A 15,183-nucleotide genomic window follows, 5' to 3' on the forward strand; every position below is an offset into this window, starting at 1 on the left:
CATTTCCACTCCTCTCTGAAACTTCTTGAATGTCCCTTCAAGTATCAACCCGTATCCCCAAAAAGGTGTGTGAGTTAAAGTACCTTATTTTAGCACAGCATGGGATAATAAAAGGTTTGACAGGCTTAGACTTCTTTGTCTTTTAAACTTTCATCACCAAATTGTGTTGACACACTTTTTTCCCCCACATATGAAATAAAAGAAATTCAATTTCAGAACAAAGAAAGTATTAGTCTCTCAAATCCAGAAGATTATTTCAGAAGATAAACTCTTTTTTAATTGACTCATTTAGAACTGTGTGTCCTGCAGTGGGAGGGGGAAACTGCAAAAATACTGTGAGGAAAGGTGTCAAGTCAGTTTGGAAAGAGACAGAAGCTATCTTCTACTGTCAAGCTGTCTTCTAGTGCCTCTTTTTGCAAGCATTACCTATTAAAGATTACAATATTTTTCTTCCCATTGCATTTTATTTTGACAGGTTAGGCATGCTCCAAGGAGTAGTAGCATTTCTCCTGACAGTTTAGGGTTTTCATTTTCTGTCCGTTTTTGCCAACCAGAACTATATAAATCACTGGCATTTGTGTTCCTTGAGCTCAAGATGGCAATTTCTTCTCCCTGACAACTCTTTGCTCTTCTGCTATTCCTTTATTGGAGAGGCCTCTTCAGAGTTTAATTCCTTTGGTTTTGCCCCCCAAAGGCAATTATCTTTTTTAATCATACATATTAAGTCTTAAAAGATAAAAGTCTTCCTTGCATCAAGAATTTTAAATGTCTGGCACAGCTTTGCATTGTATAATTATAGATTTAGGTAATTTCCAACTTTTTACATTTTTAAATAGAAAATTATTTCTTAATCATCAACTATATTTTCAATATTGCAAAGCCTTCTTTATAAAAGAAATTATTCATCCAAGGCAGTAGCAGAAAGAGCAGCAATAGCACAGCTCCTTTCCCAGGGTGAAGTTCTGGCTTCTCTGAGGAAATGCTGCATTTGCCCATCCCTACAGCTCCATCTTTCTATTCCATTCTCATCTGCTCAGACTGCTGTGGCTGGAGGCAGACTGAGCATGCATCTCCTTTCATTTTCACTACCATACTGATACTAATGCCACCAAATGTGAGCATGTCAATTTTATACTTTATGGTTTAGCAGTTCTCCAGTCTGGTGTGATTTTTCAACTTTGATATGAAGGCAGAGGGGTGGTGCTTCAAACTTAATCTGCCTTTTTTTTTTTCTTTTTCTTTCTGCAGTAACATTTTAAATGTGAATTTACAAGATACTGGCTCAAATGTTTACATCAGTGTGAATGCAGGCTTCAAAGATACCTGTTGCCCATGGTGCAGGAACTGACTTTATCTTTGCTTGTGGTGCATGTGTTAGAAAAGAACAGATACAGAGAAATGCTGAGCTCACTCTCAGCTCAGGCATTTCTGTTCCTGCTGGAGCCACTGTGTGCTTCAGCCACAAGGCATTCCTTTGCAACACAAGCCTTAGTTGCTAAAACTAAGAGATGAACAGTTCCAGTGACTGCTGAGATTCATTGTTTAAGGATGTATTATTCCATGACAGTTTGTCAAGTTGTTTTCTGAAAAGCATGAAATGGAGGAGCTGTGAAAGCAGAACATGAGGTGGCTCTTGGTTATCTCAGTCAAGTCACTGGGAGAGGAGGGCAGCTTGGTCTAGGACAGGAGTGATTAAACAACATGCAAACCAATTGTGACACACTAAAGTAGACATGCAGCCTGGCTTAGTGCTGGTTCTTGTTATTCTCTAGTGCCTGCATGAAAGCAGAGCCTAACAAGCTAAAACCTGCTGCCTTGCTGTGCACACAGAGAATGTTATACCCCCTGCCAGAAAGCATATGGTTGATTGTTTCCTAGTTTCTGACAGATTCTGTTGTTTGCAAGGATGAATCATTCCTTTAGATATCCAAAGAGTGGTAAAAACACTCACGGGACACAAATAAATTAAGTTTTTTAATATTCAAAGCTTTGTGTTATTTAACTCAAGTGAGATAGCAAGACTTACTTTTTTCAAAAAAAGTGAGCTTTAATTGGGGTTAGGAATTTCTTCGTTTTATAGACAAAATAGCTGTAACATTATATGAGCTTAGGTTGTAGCTTTTAGACAAAGTATAATGTTTCAGATAAATGTGGATAAATCAGATAAACCAGCCTAATAGCAAAATTAGCTGGGTAATGGTAACTCTGCAAAGCAACTAAACTCCAGTGGGGAGTTGCTGTTTCTCACAACTGCCCACAAAGGCAAAATTTTGAGTTTTATACACAAATACTGATTTCTAGAGAAATACATGGAATTTGATAGATTTCTTTCTAGATTTTTTACTTTTTTTCTGCGTGCAGCATTTAATAAGAGAACCACAAATATCTGCATTCCTTAGCCTCAGCATCCACCCAAGTATTACCTTCCATTAGGAAAGGCAGGAACACAATGAATTTACCCAGATAATTTTAAGTGTCTGAGGCTAACACAGAATAAAGATGTGAATAAAGAGGTGCCTCAAACCTACTGCATTCTTGAACCACTTTCTGACATCCAGCAACACCAAACAACCTCTGTTCAAGCTCCTGGGACATTCCACAGCAAGAAGGAAAACCAAATCCAGCTTATAGGGTTGTATATGAGGGTTTTTACAAGATAGAAGAGAGGTTTCCTCACACCCTCCCTGAAATACAAATTAATAGGAACTCAGCCATTGACTTAGTTATAATAGGAGAAGATGATTTACTGACTGACCACTGCAAACCTGTGGATGATTCTCCATGTTCCCATCCGTACTGTCTGCACAAGGACTCTAATCCTGAACTCTATTTTTGGATATCCAGTGTAGCAGTCCAGGTAAATAATTGATTGTCACTTTACCCTGTTCTGCTGTGCCCTGTATGAGGAGGCTTTTGGAAAAACAGAGGAAGGGATCAGAATGGAAGATGCCCTTTAGACAAGGACACATTCATTCACATCACACAGATATTGATTCTGTGATTTTTGTCAAGTGTAACTTGTTTTCTTGAGAGAGGTAATTAAGGCACATGCCTTACATTTAATTGTACTAATTTGAATTTCCTGCTGTGTCACTACAATTAGGTGTTATCTGGGGGAAATGGCAATTGTTCTGGCACAGCTTTAGTCAGGATTTACAAATCAAGAGACTAAAGTTGACAAATATCCCACTGATCCCAAAGTGTGGGTTTTCTGGGCTTGAGAATATAAGGGAGAAGAACTGCTGACAATATGCAACTTATGAGAACAGCTGGTCTCTCAGTATGTTCCAAAGATCATGGAAGATTTGAGATGTCTGTGATTTTAAGAATTAGCTGAAGGTAAATCATTCCATGACAAGATCTGATTTTGAGGTTGCTGTTGGTTCGCATAAGGTTCTGGGAGCCTTTCTGTGCTGTGTTTGTGGGCAGAAAGAGGGGGCTGCCTTTTAGCACACTGCCTGGGCTGACTGTGCCCCCTGACTCTGCATTTGATTTGCATTATCTGCCAAAAGAAGGAAATCGGTCAAAAGTGTGAAGAACTTGATCCTAAAACCAATCTAACCTCACAAAACTAAATTCCATCCAGTGTAGCACAGGCAAAATACTTCCCCAGGTGAGTCGGGGTGAGGTAGTGAAAGGGCAGCTGGAGTCACTAAAGGGAGGAGAATTAAGATGAAAGACTACTGAGGCCAGATAAGCTCTGCTCTGTTACCTTCTTAAGCTTCAGCTTCCAGTGTTCCTTCAAATTACAGGAACAAACAAGTGGGCTTGAAGGCTTAGTGCAACTGCAGGTCTATAATGCAGCTTTAATCTATTTCTTTTTGAAAGGAAGGGAGAGTAAGGTAGAGAAAAGAAACTGTCCAAGGTGTTTGACAACAAAGAGTGCAGGGAACTCAGAGCTCTTTGAGGGTCAATTAGCCAGAAAATGTGCTAAAGACTACATGCTCTGTTGGATTATTGGCCAAATAATTACCCCAAAGCAATCAAAGTGGCCCTGTTGCCTGAATACAGAAAGGCAATTACGGATTTTGAGGACATGCTACAGAAGCTTTAATTAAAGGTATTACTTCTACATCACTGAACATTAGAAATTAAATTCTTACTTGCAGCCATGAGAAGTAGCTTTTGTCTTCCCCTTGCATGTAGTGTGTCAGCATAAGACAGGGCTGGCTTTGGCATCCCTTCTTTAGGAAGGTGTATTGGATTTCACCCCACCCCTTCTCCTAACTACCACTTATACACCTGACATATTAAGAGGTGGATTTCCACTACTACACCTTCAGGCTTCCTCTGGCATTGTCTGGGTCTCTATCAGCAAGGACAATACAATCTCTGACTAGATTTCAAGGTGAAGTTTATTTGTGTGCAGAGCAGAAAGGATTTACTATGTCAAGAGGGATAAATCTGTTACCCTTAAAACAGAAAACTACAGTAAACTACAATTTTTAAATGAATTTTGACTCTCGGTGTAGTTGATGGTACAACCAACCAGTTGCACCTGCAGGAGCAGCCTGTCAGGATAATTGCACCAGCAGCAAACACAATCTCTTCCTAACACACCTGCTCAGAGTGGGGCCTCCAGGTGTGTTTTTGTGCCTCCCTGACCATGGCCAGTTTCTTGGGGACAACCATGCTATTCTTGGATGATACTGCATAGACAGGCAGGACGAACTATGGTGAACTCCTGCTCAAAAGCTGCAGGTCACAGCTGCCAGTGACTCTGGAAAGCCTCTTTTTGGCATACTTTGATGAAGCTTTAGAGAGCTGGGCTTCAGCCTCGGGTGTGACTTACACAAACAAAGTAACAGTGTGTGCACTGTGTGCTGATTTCCCATGTGTGCTAGTAGCTTCAGCACATGTCTTTCATACAACCTTGACTCTCACTCTGAAGCATCTACTTTACTTCAAGAGCTGAAGTCACATAACACTGCCCAGTCCGTAACACAAGCTTTGTTAGAAATCCTAACCATCGTTGCTATTTACTTGATAATACCAGAAACACACAAATTAGGATGGAAAGAGTCCCTACCTTTGTTTCTTGGTTATTTTGATGACCCTCCTGATTTGCTGCCCTGCTCCATGGGTTTCTCAGGTCCTCCTGCAGCCTCTGTCTTGCCTCAGCACAGCAGGTTCCTCTAGCTCAGGTGTCCTTTTGTGCTTGTGGTTGGTCAAAGCTCTCCCCCAGCTGCAAATGGTTGTTTCTCTTTCCCCCCTTTCTGCTCAGATTTTTCATGTTTCTTCTGAGATTTTTTTTTTTTTCCTTCTTTGCTTCCCTTTCAATGTCTGAATTTTTTAACCTGGAGTTTCCATTTGCTTCAAATTCTGGTTCCATGGCAGAGGCACATAGAGCAACACCATCCAGTCCAATGCATGAGCCAACCTCCTTCCCTTACCACCTGTGTGGTCAAAGGAAGAATCACTAAGATGAGGAAAGCTTTAGATCCCCCCCTGAGGGATGCAGTCTGGAGGCCCTTTTGGCAGGCAGGAATATACTTTGAAGCATTCTGTAGTGCAGCCAATTACCATAATAATGGTTCCATTATGAACCAGAGTTCATAAACTCTCTGTAAACCTGTTTCTCAGCTCATGTTTCTTTGGTGCAAGAGCCATGTGTTGGCTGGACAGATGGGGGCTCTAAAGTTTTTAACAGGTTCTTTCATTTTCATTTGCTTATTGTCTGATCTTTTCCAGCCGCAGAATTGTGCCCTGCAATTGCCATGTCTGCAGAGCATGGGACACACTGGTCACTGCCCTGTGAAGCAGCCAACATTTCAGGGTCAGCTTAACTAGAAATTGAGATGATGTTTGAAGATCCCATTTCCTGTACTTTGGGGACCTAAATGTTCCCCCTTGATATTAATTATATATTTCCCTCTTTGCTGCAAGGAAGTGCAAAGAAAAGTAACATCATGGTCCACCATCAGTTGCTGCATGAGATGGAAAATTCTGCTCAGTGTCTAACCCATAGCCTGGAGCAGCATATTTGGAACTCACTGGGGCTGGGAGACCAACAACTGGTGGTGGATAGCAGAGCATTTGTTGTGTATGAAAACAGCATTGTTTCACACAATGGGAAGTGGCACAGATCTGGGAAACTGCCCTTGTTAGATTGACTGAGTACAGTATTATTTTAGACACCATCAGATAGCTACAACAAGTTTAAAAACAATTATGTCTCATGACATAGATGTGCAAGAAGATAGAATAATTTTCCCAAGACTACACAGAAGGAAGCTCAGAAGAGCAGACAAGTCAGACTCACAGCTTTTTAACTGACCCTATTGTCAAAGCTCTTTTTTTCCTATAGATTTATAGAGGGGTACCACACCAACATTAAGAACTTCTGCTTGTCTCTTGTTCTTGTGCCAGTTCAAGCTTACGGTCAAGTGTCTAAAAGAAAGTCTCTGTGTGCTGCTCACATCTCTGGTACAATACCAGCTTTATTTACAAATAGGAAAGCCTTTACCACTAAGTAAAAAACAACTTTATTTTTAGGTTATGTTTTCACCCACAATCTGCAGAGTGATCTGTATGTGTGACATTTGACTCTTTTCTAAATTTGTTTCATTTTGTTTTGAATAGTGCAGCCTGGCAGTGGCAAGTGTCTCTTTGGCTGGAGTCATGTGCCAGTAGCATCCAGGGTGAGGTAATTTCACTGTTGTACATCCAGTGTAAGTAGTCAATTTGTGCTTGTAGCTAAGACTGGAACTGGATGATTTAAAAGATTCTGCTTCTGGATATTTTTAAAACAGCCTTTAAGCAATGTTACTGTGGTCATTTACTACTGTGGTCAGATTTCACAAGGTGGCCAAAACTGAAGTGGACCTTGAAGTTAATTTGCACTTGCACTGTACCTGCCAGTAACTCTGGCAGGAAAAAGACCTGATTGCTGTTCTTGTAGCTGCAAGTTACAACTACAAACCTCATAGGAGACGCTTCTTAAATGAATTATTTCGCTGGGGAGCTAACAGAGAATATCTCTGGGCTTGACCACCAGTGATCAGAGTATCATGAAAATGTTCATTTGGAGATTATTGCCTTTTTAAGTAGCTCCTTGTACACACAGTAAAATGTCCTGGGCTGATCCTGAACCTTAAGTAGCATTTGGTGGAACCAGAGAGTAAGTTGCTGTGGGGAAATTCTTGTGATCCTTTTGCAGAGGACACTGAAGGCAACAGCATTAAAAACAGGGTGGAGAAGCTTTCTGAGGATTCAGAATCTGTAGGATTCAGTGGCCTTGTTTCATCCTCTCCCCTTCCCCGTCATGGCACAGCACTGCCAGCAGCACTGCTCACGGGACGTCCCACACACCGTGCCTTGCTTCCTCACACTCGTTTGGAAAGGTGCTTTCAGAAGGAGCAACTGGCTGGTGTGGTTTGGGTTTTTCTTTAGAAGGGCTATCAGATAAAAATGCCACTCACCTCAGCACAGAGGCCAAAAAAATGCAAGTTTAGTTGCAATATACAAGCTTGAACATAGTGCTGGTAGAGCCACCACACATAGGGAAGTTCCTGGGTAGGAAAGTCTTTCCATGAAAAAGTCTGCACAGCTGCTCCAAGTTCTTCATGGCAAATCTAACCACTTTTTTAGGAAAAAAACTTCCATGTAACATTTTAAAATTGGGACCTGGTTGGAGGTAAGAGGAAGATGAACTTTGGCTTTCTTTGAGTGTTCATTGTTTCACAGTTTTATGGTGTACAGAAAACTGCTTAAAAAGTTCTTCCCCAGATGAGGAATACAGGTTGTTTTTAATTATGGGACAGGCAAACAAGGGTGACATGCCTGCTTTACCCTTTAGATGACAGCAAGCTTTATTTCTTTAAACAGACTAAGATGGGAGACATTCAGATGTTAAATAGCCTAAAGGCTGCAAAAGTTCTTCATTTCAGTAGCCCTCTGACTCAACTGTGCTAATTTCTATTGCAGGAGGAACTTAGTCAAAACAATTGGAGTGTGAAAAATGCCCACGCTTTGGGCTTTACATTTTATTTTTAACTCACTGTTTTCTCATTCTCTATCAATCATGACAACTCTTAATGCAAGAATGTGAGAGCCCCTTCTGAGCATCTCAGCACAGAGAACCATTTAATACTGAGAGCTTTGTTCTGCACGTTAAATGCCTATTGACTCCTCCGGCCCAAAGAAATATTGATTTTTCTCTCACTTTCTTTACAGGCACTGCTTTCTTTCCTGGTCGCTGTGCTGAGGTCTTTGCCAAAGGTCAAAGCATTGGGAAACTTGGAGTCATACATCCTGATGTTATCACCAAGTTTGAGCTCACCATGCCTTGCTCTGTCCTAGAGATCAACATTGAGCCCTTCGTGTGAAGATGTGACTTTTATCTGTGACTTTTATCCACTGTCACATGCAGCACCCTCTCCTCTTTTGTCTGCCTCCCAGAGGACACTCGCTTCTGCTTTTATGTTCCAATAAACAGAAAAACAGATCCTGTCTCCCTGAGTAAATGTGTTCTTTGCAGTGCAATCTGGCTGGCTTCTGCAGGGAAGGAATGTGGGATCTCAGACTAGGCTGTGCCCTCAATGTTTTCAAAGGGCAGGGGGGAAGAAACAAGTTGGGTCAAAGCCCAGTGTTTTACAAGAGAAATGTAATGGCAGAGCACATGATTAGTTTTCAAAATCAGAAATGTTCCACAGACACAGCTTCATACTGTAACTGATTATGGCTGCATAACAGGAATCTCATTCTTTTCTTACTGCATGAAATAAGATAATTGATTAGAGCAAATGTTGAGTGAATGTGAGCAGAACTAAGGAGTTGAGCTTTTATTCTATACGGTTGTCATGTGCTCATCAATGGCTGGGGGAGGAAAATAAACTTGTTTCATGAAAACCAGAGCTATTTTGTAAGCAAGATGTGTGCAATATCTGCTTGCCTGCTCCAGACATAACTGTTGGTCCTTTATCATTCTAAATTCAGAAAGGGGAGGGGGTGGAATTAAATTTTTTTCATTGTTGATGTCAGCCTAGAGGTTTTTGAAGCTCCAAACCAAATGGGGAAGTGCATTTAAGAGCATATGCCAGTGGTGTTTTGCACGAGTAGCAGAGAACTATCAAAGCCTTTGTCTGCCTGAGGCTGGCATGTTTGTCTGCAGAAGTGAGCGTGGGCCCGCTGCACAGCCCCACCAGGGCTTTCTGGACCCCAGCTGTGCAGCAGGACCATGCAGCTTTTGGGCAGGGTTACTTTTCTGGCAGTTCTACCCCTGCCAGTACATGAGAACCTCTCATGGGTCAGGCTTTTCCTTCTACGTGGCTTTCTGGCAGCAGTTGTATCACAGCTCGGTGCATTGTGCCTCTGCTCCCTCTGAAACTGAGAAGCTCCATCCAACACAGTGATGCCCAATCCTTTCCAAGTGGGTGGTCAGCTCAGTACACTGAAGCAGCTCTTGCCTGGCAGCCTTGTGGAGCTGGCTGTCCCTCCTTTGCAATATTATAACCATTGCTAATGCAGGTCAACAACAGCCAGTATTTTGTGTTAGGCCGATGCACTGCGGCTCCTTTCTGCTGTGAGAGCCAGGAGTGGCCTGTCCAAGAGTGGACATCTGGGAAGGGTGTTACAGTGACTGCCCACGAGCAGAGATGTGCAGTGTGAGGTAAGCTTGTAGTTCTACGAGCTGCACAGACCCCTATCACTGGGCCCACGAGGGCTTTTCAATGGCAGCCCCATCAATAATCTCAACAGGTGGGAAGGCAACAGGCAAGGCTTTTTGGTGCAAGTGATAATCCAGTATGAAATATGCACTACAGTTACCCATCTGGAAACCCTACGGTTCCCCTCAGATGGAAGTGTAGATTTTAATTATCTCTGCATGACAGACGTGAAATGAGAATAGAGCTATTGCCATACGTTGCACGGCTGACTCCGGTGCCCACGGAGAGTGAGAAAACTGCAGCTCACATTTTAAACCTCCCAGGGGATTCGGCAGCTTGGCGTTTGCAGGATCCCTCTCTCCACGATGCCTCCACAACTGCAGCCAGGCAGGCTCGCAGTGTGGGAAGCAATCTGTAACGCAGATGGAAAGTATTAACCCCCCCTTGTTTATTGGTGTGTCATGCACGGGGATTAGGACGACAATAAGGCAGATTTGCATTGCAGCAGAGTGCGGGCATATTTGCGTGCACTAAATATATTTCTCTACACATGATTTTCTGACTCTTTGGGTGTCCCAATTCTCCTGTGAATTTAGCTGTCCTTTGAATGTAAAGACTAGATTAAGCTGAGACTAAGGGCCTGAGCTGCAGTGGCATGTGTTGTGAGGCTTTTAGGGATTGCTTCTTTTTCATACCATTTGCTCATGCATTGGCAGATAAATGATCCAAAACCATGAGCTTTGTCCCAGGTAAGTACCATTACTTGCTAAAACTAGAGGATGAGACTTGTGAGGAAGGTTAAAAAGCCTCTTCAGAGTCCCTGACCCCTCCAGTTAACTATGGTGCCAGCAGCCTCGCAATGAAATTCAAGCTCTGCTGTAGTGCTGAGCTCAGGATTAACTGTGATTCCTGATGAGTGGGACACTTCATATAAGTCTGGTGTATTTATTGCGAGGCTTTATCTTTCATAGCTCCAAAGCAATTATCTGGTATTTACAGCCTGCTCATAGCTGTGTGCAGTACTTGAGCATGCTGGAGCCAGCCACTGTGAGCACTGAAATTTGCTTTTACCCTTTGCTGTAGCCATGGGCTCTGGCAAAGGAAACCTTTGCTGCTGGTGAGGACTTCTGAGCAGTTTTTAAACATCTTTTGAACTTGGGTCTTCTTTTTAAACAACAGTTGGAAGAGGGATTTTTAACTACTGCTCCTCAGTTATGGATTACTTTTGGCCTGCTCTTGCTCCCTGTAGGTACTGGGTCATTGCTGGGGATCTGAACACAAGCAGAAAAGGCTAGGGAGCTGGTGACAGAGAGATCAGAGCTGGTTTAGTGAGCTGTCTGAGCAGTTGCTGGGTTCCATTCTGCTGGACATGTGCTCTGAGTTCTGGGACTGTCCTCGCTATGCTTTGGTGGTGATTTTGCAAAGAGCAGAACCCTGAGACAGCCTGGTTGCAGCTCCCAGGCCCCGCTGCCTGCAGGTTACCCTTGCTGTTGCACAAGGGTGTTTATGTAAAGGTGATGCCTGGGACTGTTTCCATCTCCAGGCTGGCACTGTGCTCGCTTGAAATTTAAATCAGCCTTGGTTTGGCAGGTGAGTATGGAATAGGCTGGGCAAAAGCGCTGCCAGGAGGCTGCCAGGGGGTCATGGCCTGGCACAGGTGACACCTCTGACCGCCCAGTGACCTTGAAACCGAGCCTGCTGCCAGGGCGGGGTGGCAGCGGGGTGACAGCAGGGTGGCTGTGGGACAGTGGGCAGGTGGGAAGACAGCGAGACAGCAGGGAAGCTCTGACAGGAGCAGGAAGCCAGCGAGGGCCTTGCTTTACTCGTGGCTCAGCAAATGTGCAAGATCCCAGCCACTGCCCAGCCACACTTCCACCCTGTTCAGAGAGGTACCTGTGTTTTCTGACTTCTCCTTGTAGCACAGTTGAGAAGGTGCAGTCTCAGTTTCAGTTTCACAAAACTGAGACTGTTTTCTTCTGTTCCCTAAATTACATCAACTACATGATGAGCTCGGCTTGCAATTTTACATAGGAACTTGGATGGATTAGGAAACTGGGGTCATGACACAGTTACTGCTGGAAAATTAAAGCAGGGAAATTCAGTTCTTGCTGCTTTAACCCTGCCAAAAGGTACAGTATCCATTTGACTTCTGACAGAGTAGCTGGTTCTGCACTGGGGCAGCAGCACACAGGGATGCCCCCAGAGAGGAGGAAGCCTTGGTCAGCACCACGTGCCCAGAAAGCGATTTGCAAAGTAAGCTGGTCAGGAGAAGACAGCCTCCAGGCAGGACAGAGTGGACTAAGCTATGGGTGAGGTGCCTGCTACATCCCTCTTGAGAGCATAACAAAGGCAGCTTGGATTGTCTTGCATCACCCCTCCAGCTGTTGGCAGGCACAGGAGGGAGAGCTGTAGCACTGGACCAGAGCAGACAGCACAGACTGAGAACACAACAGCCCAGGCTGTGATACTCTGGAAGTTACCTCCCACTCCATTCACATCAAAAGCAGTGTTTTACTCTAAAACACTAGTGTGCCTACTCGAGAGGATTCAGCTGGTGCCTTTGTCTCACAAAGTAAAGGACATGGCCAGTAAACCAACCACAAAACCTCATTCTCTACCACCACCCTGGAAATGCAGAGGCATCTGCACTGCAGGGATGAGGAGCATTTCCAAAGACAGCAAAGACACGGATTTGCAATGAGAAGCTGGTGCTTCAGCTTAATGAAATACAGAAAGGGTGATGTGTCTCACCTTTCAGGAGACTTGCCTCTCCAAGCCTGGCCCTGCAGGAGTGCCTATGGTCCCGTGAGCATCTCAGGAGCACAGCCTCAGCACAGAGCCCAGCTGTAAGCCCTGCCTAACCCAGCTGGCCCCGGATGCTGCAGCATTTGGGCTTGTCCTGATCAGCTGTGGGTGCTTGGAGTGACACCACTTCCAGGCAGGATGTGATGCTGAGAGGAGAATGAGGCCCTGTCTAGTTTCAAATACACTTTTTGACCACAAAACCTTGTTAGGCTCCTTAACTAATGCAAAATATTCTGCAGTTAATGGGTTGTCATGCTATCATTGCACATGTTAAATTGGCTTCCAGTTAACTGTTTAGCTGATTAGAAGCAGATATTGTAGGCGAAGGAGATTCCAGTGCCCAAAAGTCCCCCAGCACTAATTACATGCAACTCACTCATTTACATTTGCGAATGTTGTAACAAATAGTCATTAGTAGACTAGTAATCTCCTTTTAAAATGTTTTTTAAAAAGCAGGATCCTTCTGGAGGAGCCAAAGCATGGAGCTAGACTGAGCAGGAGACAAGCAGGACAGCTTGGGAAGAGAAGTGGGTGCTTGCACTTGGGAAGCTCTTTTAGCTGAGACTCATTGCCTTTACATCAGCCATTTACAAGTACCAGTAGAGGATGCAAAACAAACAGACAACAAACTCTGCAAAATAGGTTTATTTTAAAATTTGAACCAAATAGAGTTTGCATTTATTGCATGAATCACATGCAGGTGAATACTATAAAAATACCTGTGCAGCATTTCTATATAATTTATAAAATCTTCATAGCATAAAATAGCTGTGAATCAGAACAGAAATTTTACACATAAAGCTGCATGAAAGTCCCTGTCAAGCAATGCCTTTCTTGGGAGTAATTCCAATCTCCAGCTTAAATGCTCATCTTGCTGCCAAGTTTTTTCCCAATTTTGTGATGTGGCCCCTCCACAGGGCTCCAGTTGTGCACTGCACCTGTGTGTCATGCAGTACTCTTAACACAAGGGGTTTAAAGGTGTTTTAAACTTGATGGTAGAGCTTCTGTGGTGTGTATGGGAGGGAGAGAGGCTGAGGATGGAACCCCATGGCTGCGGTGGCCCACGTCCAGCACTCACTCAGGGGCAGGTGTGAGTGGCTGCTGAAAGGCTCACTGGAGCTGTTTGCATGCACGTGTAAAGTCCACACAACCTGATATAAAACAATTTATCCACAGCCTGAGAAAATCTAAAAATGGTTAAAATTTCTGCCTGCATTTCTTCTGGAGATTGGCAACCTGGGTTTAGAGTGGCACAGCTCTTTCACTTGCATGCCTCGCCCTCCTCAGACAGAACCCCAAGCTACAGTTTTGGAATTGGCTATGTATATCCAGGCAGTCAATGGATGGCAAAGCACCTCCTTTACATTCTTCAGGTTCACTTTTCTCGCAGCCAGGAAGACAAATGGACATGGTTAGAAAGCTGGCTCTCACTGTGCATTCTGCCAGGCAAGGCACAGGGGCCATGCTTGAAGCTCTGCAGCAATAGCACGGTACATTTTCCTAGCCAAGCAGACCACGTTCACTGCTGTATTTCTCAACAGCTCATTGGTCCAACAGCTGAGATATACTGTTTTAAAGAAGCAGCCTGAGTTACAGGGATGCCCTTCCTATGGACACGCCTCCCTGCTATTCTACAAGTGTACACAGTGTTGCAGGATGCACGGAGACCAACTGTGATGCTGTGCAGCAGCAGAAGATGATGGCATCTTACAATTGTCACGCGCTGTAGTCACCAGACTCACTACTCAGCTCCTTCCACAACGCAGTTTATGGACTCTACTTGTCACCCCTGCATGACAGGAAGGACTTTTTCCTTTCCTCTAGCCAGGGGAACTAAATCGGAGTTAAACAGTTTGAACTCAAGCCTCAGTGCTGTGATAATAACTCTGCTCAGTCGTTTGTAGGCAAAGGATCTTTTAGTGGGTTTTTTTAAATTAATATCCAAGGAAATTTGCTGCAAATCACATTAAACATTCTGTGTTAGCTTTTCCTTCTCTTTTACGTTTTGGGTTGTTTTTTCTATTTTAGATTGTAATAATGAGTAAAACCATCCACACAGAACTAGCCTGGTCTGGCAGTGCCATCAGAAGACACTATGAGCTCTGCCCAATTTTGATTTTGGCTGGTCACATCTCCCCCCACCCCACCAGCCAGTTTTTCCCTGATGCCCCAAACCTGAGCCCTGCCTTGGCTTGCTCTGCTGCTTCAGGAGCAGCCCCACAGCCAGACAGGCAGAGGCACAGTCCTGCTCCCCAACAACCCCAACCCCACAGCAAAACAGCCATTGCTGCTGCTCTGGCAGTGATTTTGGCCGTGTGCTTGTCATATTTAGTTGCCTGGGTGAAGGGTGTCTAATTATGGGACACAGTGGGGTCACAGTGGGGTCAGTGATTTCTAACCCAAAGTTATCTGTGCACAGCAATTCCCATGACTCCTCCAAGTCAGATATTTTAGGCCAGTTGTTTTGTGTTTCTGTGGCAAGGGCATGTGAAGGGGCGGGGGGTGGCTACAAGGGTGACTTCTCTCAGAAGGTGCCAGAAGCTTCCCCTGTGTCCAACAGAACCGATGCCAGCTGGCTTCCAGACAGATCCAAGGCTGAACCCATCAGTGACAGTAGCAGCACCTCTGGGATAACAGAGTTAAGAAGGGGGGAAAAACTTGCACAGCTGCAGGCAGACAGAGGAGCGAAGATATGGGAGAGAAACAACTCTGCAGACACCAAGATCACAGAAGGAAGAGGAAGAGGAAGAAGAGCTCTGGGTGCCAGAGC

General features: G+C 44.1%; 1 protein-coding gene across 1 annotated transcript in view; it reads left to right on the forward strand.

The window, feature by feature from the left end:
* FARSB (phenylalanyl-tRNA synthetase subunit beta) overlaps window positions 1-8,446 on the forward strand; it is a 36,091-nt gene extending 27,645 nt beyond the window's left edge. Inside the window, exon 17 of the mRNA XM_053986573.1 lies at window positions 8,176-8,446. Within this exon, the coding sequence (XP_053842548.1) occupies window positions 8,176-8,327 (152 nt within the window). The 3' untranslated portion in view covers window positions 8,328-8,446. The remainder of the gene's footprint in view (window positions 1-8,175) is intronic.
* The last annotated feature ends 6,737 nt before the right edge of the window (window positions 8,447-15,183 follow it).

This window comes from Vidua macroura, chromosome 10 (assembly GCF_024509145.1).
Source record: "Vidua macroura isolate BioBank_ID:100142 chromosome 10, ASM2450914v1, whole genome shotgun sequence".
NCBI classification, from domain to species: domain Eukaryota; kingdom Metazoa; phylum Chordata; class Aves; order Passeriformes; family Viduidae; genus Vidua; species Vidua macroura.